This window comes from Parasteatoda tepidariorum, chromosome 1, assembly GCF_043381705.1.
Source record: "Parasteatoda tepidariorum isolate YZ-2023 chromosome 1, CAS_Ptep_4.0, whole genome shotgun sequence".
NCBI lineage: Eukaryota > Metazoa > Arthropoda > Arachnida > Araneae > Theridiidae > Parasteatoda > Parasteatoda tepidariorum.
The window spans coordinates 99868189-99875602 of NC_092204.1; the positions used below are offsets into that span (position 1 = coordinate 99868189).

At 33.3% G+C, this 7414-nt stretch overlaps 3 protein-coding genes across 3 annotated transcripts in view; 1 reads left to right on the forward strand and 2 right to left on the reverse strand.

Moving 5' to 3' along the window:
• The window catches only part of LOC139426649 (uncharacterized), a 5565-nt gene extending 4858 nt beyond the window's left edge, over window positions 1-707 (forward strand). The window contains exon 2 of the mRNA XM_071186156.1: window positions 648-707. Coding sequence (XP_071042257.1) covers window positions 648-707 — 60 coding nt within the window. The remainder of the gene's footprint in view (window positions 1-647) is intronic.
• Window positions 708-2920: 2213 nt separating this feature from the next.
• Window positions 2921-3613, reverse strand: LOC107436437 (uncharacterized). The gene has a single exon (XM_016048168.2). It carries the CDS (start codon window positions 3611-3613, stop codon window positions 2921-2923), a length of 693 nt encoding a protein of 230 aa, XP_015903654.2.
• A 510-nt stretch (window positions 3614-4123) lies between these two features.
• LOC122271736 (uncharacterized) lies at window positions 4124-5938 on the reverse strand. Its single transcript, XM_043054016.2, has one exon. The coding sequence runs from the start codon at window positions 5936-5938 to the stop codon at window positions 4124-4126; it is 1815 nt and encodes a 604-aa protein (XP_042909950.2).
• Window positions 5939-7414: the final 1476 nt, after the last annotated feature.

The following is a 7414-nucleotide window of genomic DNA, read 5'->3' on the forward strand; positions in this document are numbered from 1 at the left end:
TGTTACGTCAAGCGCTCAGGTATCATAATTTTGATCTAGTTGCGCTTCTATGTCATTTTGATTTATGTTGCTAAGTTAACTTTCAAAAAATTCTATGGCTGGCAACAGCATTTTTATTTTTTAAGTTGTTTATTTTTATTTCTTTTAGAATTCGTTATTTTTTTAGCGAAATGTTTTTTAACCTAACAGAATTCTTTGCCGACTGTTTTCTCTATGAATGAAGAAAATAAAGTAAATATTTAACTGTTGTGAGAAGAATCTTATTTAGTTGTACAAAGTACTTCAGCCAAAATAAGGGAGCCACGTAAGAGAATTATATATATTAGATCAGAAACACATCATTAAAAGGCAGAATGCTTTGGTGTTTTCAAAACAAAGCAAACGTTGCCTCCGACGGAAAGGAAATACAGCCAAAATTTGGGAGCCACGTAAGAGAATTATATATAATAGATTAACGAGTTATAAGATTGATCCATTTAATGACTAAAATTACACTAAAAAAAATAAAAAAATTCTAACTTGCGAAAAATTTCTAAGTCCGGAAAATAAAAATAATTCTTCCACTTTCCAAAGAAGAGATAATAAAAATCTTCCTTTTGATAAAACCTTATTTAAAGAGAGGGTCTCACAATCTCCCTCAATTTCAGAAAAAATCTCTTCGTGAGGTAGAATCACCAAGTGAGGCAATATCTCAAGGTAGTGACTAAAGTCGGGAGGTCATAGACCTTAAGTGAGGCAGTATCCGATTCCAAAGTGAGGCAGAACCCCCATTTGATTGAATGATGTAGAGTATTAAATTTTCGATACAGCGCAAAACATTACAAAAAATTATGTTTTCAAAATGAAGGGGAAAAAGAATTCATAAAATTCATAAAATTAAATAAAGTGAGTCATCATAAATAATGCGATTGATTTATTAAATCTACGTTTCAATGTTTCTTTCTTTTCAATTTGTTTAAAGTAAAAAAATTGCACTGGATTAAAGAGAGTAAATAAGTATTATTTACCTTTCAGTTACTTCAATTCATGGGAGTCCAAAATTAAGTAGGGAACTCGTGATTTAGAATGATATCAAAAAAATCTATGAAAGACTGAAATGATAATCAAAATCTAACAGAGCGATTACAAACCTAAAAAAAGTTTTTTTTTTTTTTTTTGCTAAATGATATGTGATCGATACGTTTATTCATTACCTTTTTCCAGTCTTCTCAGTTTCTACGGCAAATATTTCGTACTATAAATTTTGGCTTCAATCGTTCGTTAATTGTTATGTTTTGATAACGCTTTAATTTTTCTCCCTTAAATTTTTTAATTTGTGAACAATGATGTTTATATTTTTTCTTATATTCTTATAAAGTATCTGAAAATATATATTACAGAACAACCGGCATTGCTTTTGAATTAAAAATAAAGCACTGATTGTATTAATTTGAATTGTCCACCACTGTTATAAATTATCTACAGAAAGTGGTGGTGGGTCATTTATGTTAAAAACTAACTTCAAGTTATATCTTTACTTTAAAAGTAGCAATCTGTGCGGTGTTTAAATACAGAAGTTTTAGGTTATAATATAAACGACGATAGACGTCTCTTAATTTAGAAATACACTATGAGCATAATACATTATAAGAGTTTACGTGTGATGGCTAACAAGTTATAATTTCACGTAAAGAATCATTTTATAAGTTACGGTAACAGTCATTTTTTATTCCATCGATACCAAAATTATTTTCGGATTCAAATTTATTATTTGCATCCCAATGAATGCTAGTTCAAAAAAAAAATAATAATGAAGTTTTATTTGCATCAGATGACTGTCTCATTAAGAAAAGAAAAACTAACTTCAAAACGTAAATAATAGAACAAATTTTATTATATATTTTGGGTATTACCAAAAGATTTCAAAAAAGGAGATAGCTTACCTCCACCAAAAGGCCGGGAACACTTCGTATTAATCCATAGACTTCTAAATAATGGCAGTTGAGAGTGAAACATTCAATATTAAATTTTATTCACAATCACAAACATATGGACACAAAATATTTACGGACACACACAAAAAAAAAAAACATGCTTCGCATCGCAGTTCTAAAACAGTTCTCTCTCGAACCAGAGTGTCAGTGTGTGTGGGAGGAGTCGGATTAGCCTTGAGCACGTGATTATCACGCGCTCACTAGATGAAATTAACTGATAGATTAATGATTTTAATTGGAATTTCCAACATCCTCCCACCTTTGAGTTTTTACACCAAGAAACTCAAATACGCTTTTCCAAAACATCCTTTTCGTTTTCACCAACTTCAAGAGGAAACAGTCTCGATGTTGATCGTAGAACTTCACCTCCTTTTGTCTTTAACTTTACGAGTCTGATATTTCCATCTCGTGACGTGAACACTTCGATGACTTTCCCTAGAGGCCAATATAGTCTCTTTGTGTTGTCACTGGATATCAGCACAAAATCGCCTATTTTGATAGGCAAAGAACTTCGCATTTTTCTATCGAATTGTCTCAGCTGTCCCAAATATTCCGAACGAAAACGTTTCCTCAGATCTTGTCTTAATCTTTGACGGTAGGCAAATCTTTTATTCAAAGATTTGCTGTCCAAGAGATCCAGGTTTGGTAGTCCAACTTCTCTGACCTCTTGAAGGAACATGCTAGGAGTAAGAGGCACTAGATCACTTATATCTTCACTGACGTACGTGAGAGGTCGTCCATTGATGATACTTTCACAATCACATAAAGACAGTATTTAATTCTTCGAAGTTGAGAGACGTCCGACCTAAGACTTTGCGAAGTATTCGCTTGAGAATTCCAATCAAACGTTCCCATAAGCCACCCCACCAGGGTGCAGATGGAGGGATAAATTTCCAGTTAATCTTATTCACTGCACTGTTTTTAACTACTGCATCCCAATTAATCTTTTAAAGAAGATTGTTCGCTTCAACCAAGTTTGTTCCATTGTCTGAGTAAACGATAGCTGGTCTTCCTCTATGAGCCACATATCTTCGAAAAGTCTGTAGAGAACTTTCAGTGGACAGTGAAGTAGTCAGTTCCAGATGTATTGCTCTAAACACAGCACAGGTATAAATGACAATCCACGACTTCTGATTTTCCTTCAGATAGAGAGGCCCTGTAAAATCTATTCCTGTAATTTCAAATACAGAAGCTGCTCTTATACGGTCAACAGGCAATGGAGCTGTTGGAGTTGCGATTGGTCGTGAATAGAATCGTTTGCAAATTATGCACTTTCTGATAACTTTGCGAACACTCTTTCTGTACTTCAGAATCCAGAACTCTTCTCTGAGTTGGGTCATTACAATCTGAACACCTGCATGACCAAGAGAACAATGTTTCCAGTGAACAAGCTTTTCAACTATTGGATGATCACTTGGTAACACAATAGGAAATTTGAAATTCTCCAAGTCGTCTTTTAACGAGAGTCTAGTCTTAATTCGAAAAAGTCCATTATCATCCTCAAGAACTTGGAGATTCTGTAGTTGCTTATCATGAGGTCCCGTGAAAGATTCTCGCTGTGCTATTTTTAGCAACGAAATTTCAGTTCTGTTCCTTTCTTCCACAGTTAAGTTTCCAAATTTTCTAACATCTTTCTTCATTTTACAATTATCCAAAAATCTGTAAACCCAGGAAATAACTATTAGTAGTTTAGAGTAATCGGAGAAAAGATCATAAATTTTGTCTTCATTTTCTGCATTTGTGACGCTAACAACTGTTTTTCTTTTTTCTGCATTTGTAATTTCTTCATTAGGAAAAATATTGGATTTAGGCCAATTGTCAGGATGGTTTTGCAACCAGGAGGGTTCACGAAACCAGTCAGACTTTGCTAAAGTTTCAATACTGCATCCTCGAGAAGGCAAATCGACAGGATTTGATTGACCGGAGATGTGATTCCAATCATCTGGGTCGGTCAAAGTTCAAATTTCTTACACGATTATATACAAAAGTAGCCCAGTTTTCATTCTTCTTAATCCAGTAAAGCACATTGCTGGAATCAGACCAGTATCGTGTGGCAACTTTTTTCATTCGTAAGCTTTCTTTCACAGATTGGCAAAGTCTTTCTCCTATGTTACATGCTAAAAGTTCTAGCCTAGATACTGATATTGGCTTCAGTGGGCGACCCTTGACCTAGCCTGTATTAATTGACAAGTAATTGAGTCCGGTGCTTCACTCCTCAAAAATACGCACGCAGCGTATGCTTTTTCGGAAGCATCACAAAATACGTGCAATGTTATTTCCCTAACTCTCTCATTTTTATCTAAACATCTGGGGATAGAAATATCATTTAAAATTTTGAGTTGATCTTTCCACTTATTAAATTTCTTAGCCATCCAAGATGGCAACTCGGAATCCCAAGACAATTTCAATTTCCAGCATTCTTGTAATATTAATTTTGGTATTAAGGTTACAGGACAGGTAAATCCAATAGGATCAAAGATTTTGTGTACGGTTGACAAAATATTTCTTTTAGTTACTGATTGATTTTTTGCAATGAGATCTAAATCTCTTAAATCAATGGATAAAATGTCCTTTTTACTATCCCATTTTAGACCCAATACAGGGACTGTTTTGGTTTCTATCAATTCAGATTCAAATTCTTCAAAAGGAGTATGCTCCCACCCACGTAAATTAAATTTTGCGGAAGCGAGAATTTCTTGTGATTCATGAATAAACTTAACTAATTCTGCTTTATTTTCAACACTGTGTACACAATTGTCTACGTAAAAGGATTTCAAAAGTTTTTGAGATGTTTCTTTATATTCAGAAGAAACATTATTCAAATGGAATTCAAGAGTAGCTCCTAATAAGAAAGGACTCGAGGATATTCCAAAAACAACCCTTCTATGCTGAAAAATTTTCGAATGTTCTTTTTTACCGTTCTGCCACCAGAAAAATTTTAAATAAGCCCTATCTTGTTCATGGAGTCCGATTTGCAAAAATGCCTTTTCAATATCGGACACAACTCCATATTTTCCTTTTCTAAACCTATTTATGACAGAAGGTATGAGTTCTACTAAGTTGGGCCCCTTTTCTAAGCAGTCATTAATAGAAGGCGACTCCTTATCTCGAGCGGAGCCATCAAAGACGGGTCTAACCTTCGTTGTCGAATTTTCTTTAAAAACAGGGCGGTGAGGTAAATAGTGTTCTGGTTCAGAACAATGCGCCTCCTCTATTATACCCTGATCTAACCAGTCATCAAAAATTGTTTCGTAATCAGTAATTTTGCCTAATTTCTTAAGGGATTTTATACAATTTTCTAGTCTTTTCTCAGAAATGCCCTTACAATTTTTTAAGGGGGAATGCCCATCAATCCAGGGCAATCGAACTTGATACCTCCCCTCAGAGTCTCTAGTCACGGTTCGAAAAAAATGCTCTTTTGCCGATTGTTCTAATTCTTCCCTAGTTTTTTTCTCACTGGGGTCAGCAATACCAAGTGTATCTAACCGCCATAAATCTGAAATATTCACATCATTTACATGACAAGACAGTACGGTATTTGTACTATCTTGTTCTTCTGCCTTATTATTCTTTCCCATTAGAGTCCAACCTAATTTAGTTCCAACGCAAACCAATCCTGAACTAAGTTCCTCTATGCTCCCACTGAGCAGTTTGCCAGCGATGTCAGCCCCAATTAACAAATGAATTTCTAAGGGAGAAGATTGATACAACAACTGATCATTATAACCCTGTGTAGTATCAGTTAAAAATATGCTACGAGATTTAAGTTCTTTTATATGAGGGAATAAATTTATTCTAGAAATATTAGAACAAATTACTTCCTGATCCAATACCTCAAAATTACAATGATAACTATTATCTACATTACTTATATGAACTAAATATCTTCTATGATTTTCTGTCTTTTTAACACCCCCAAATAAAGAATGCAAAATAGATTCTTCACCGATAACATCATATTCCATACACGTTGCAGCGTATTTCGATATGTACGATCGCTGCGAACCCGTATCAATGAGAATCCGAATAAATTTGGTTTTATTATCCCCTCGTATTTGTACTACTAATGTTTGTAAATAAACCTGACGCATGCATGTAGTGTTAGTTAAAGAGCTTTCCGTAACGACTTTTTCTTCCGACCCCTTTTCATTAATTTTATTGCCATGAAATTCTTCATTCATTTTACACATAATTAACAAATGTTGCCCATTACATTTCAAACAATTAACTTTATTTTTACAAAAGCGCGCAANATAATTTTTCCTCCCATCATTGTAAAATTATAAATTAAATAAATATCATTAATAAAAATTAAATAATTTTGAGTAGCTTGACTGGAACCCGAGTCCATCTCATTTCTGCCACCACGACATTTGATATGTAAGTGGTGTGGTATTTTTTTACTAACAGTTAATAATTCTCTCGTTAATTATCAAATGTTAATTATTTTTTTTTAAATTTTTTATTTAAATTTTGGAATTTTAAACACTAGGCCAGGGGTCCCCAACCTTTCTGTACTTAAGAGCAAATACCAGAATATCGGTCGAATGGCGGGCACCATTTATTTTTTCAAGATAAATATATAATTGGTAGACAAAGGTAATAATACACAATACATATAATGCACGAAACATTTAATTTTAAAAAATTTATTTCACATATGAATATAATTAGTATTAATATTCTTGTGTAAAATAAGTGATTACAAAATTGCTTCAAAATATACGAAATTACTAAATTGCTTTCAAAATATACGAAGTATAAAAATTATTTATAAAATATATAAAATACAGTCAATGTGATCTTTGGCATTGCATTTCACTGGCCAGCGCTTCATTATTGGGAGAGTAGGATGAAATTCCTGCTCACAAGCAATTGTCAAAGTGTTCATTTTTAAGTCGGGATCTATATTTTTATTTTATGATATTCATTGTCGAAAACAATAATTCACACAAGTATGTGGTACCAAATATGTATGTGGTACCAAATGTTTTATAAGCTGCGCTTTTTAAGAATGAAATTTATTTCTGTCAACTATATTCCAGTATTTCCAGAATCTGATATAATAGTTTTGAGGATAATGTCATTCTGAAGATCCAAAATTTCTATCTCCACTTCTTCTCGCCTTTCTTGAAGAAATTCTGAAATGTATGTTGCTATTTCGGTTACGTTTATTTGATTGGTAAAAGGATTTACGAAAAAAGGTGATTAAAGGCTCGATGATATTAAATTGTTAAAAGCGCTTTTCAAATCCATCTTGAAGCAATTGGAGGTTTATGACAAATGTTGATAAGTCAATTTCACTGTCACCTATCACTTTTTTCATGTTTGGAAAATGCACAAGAGACTTCATTTTCAAATGTGATATCCACGAAACTAGCTTAGCTCTGAGCGAGTTTATAGCCCCTATCATTCTTGCTGTACTATGTTTGTCCTTTTCC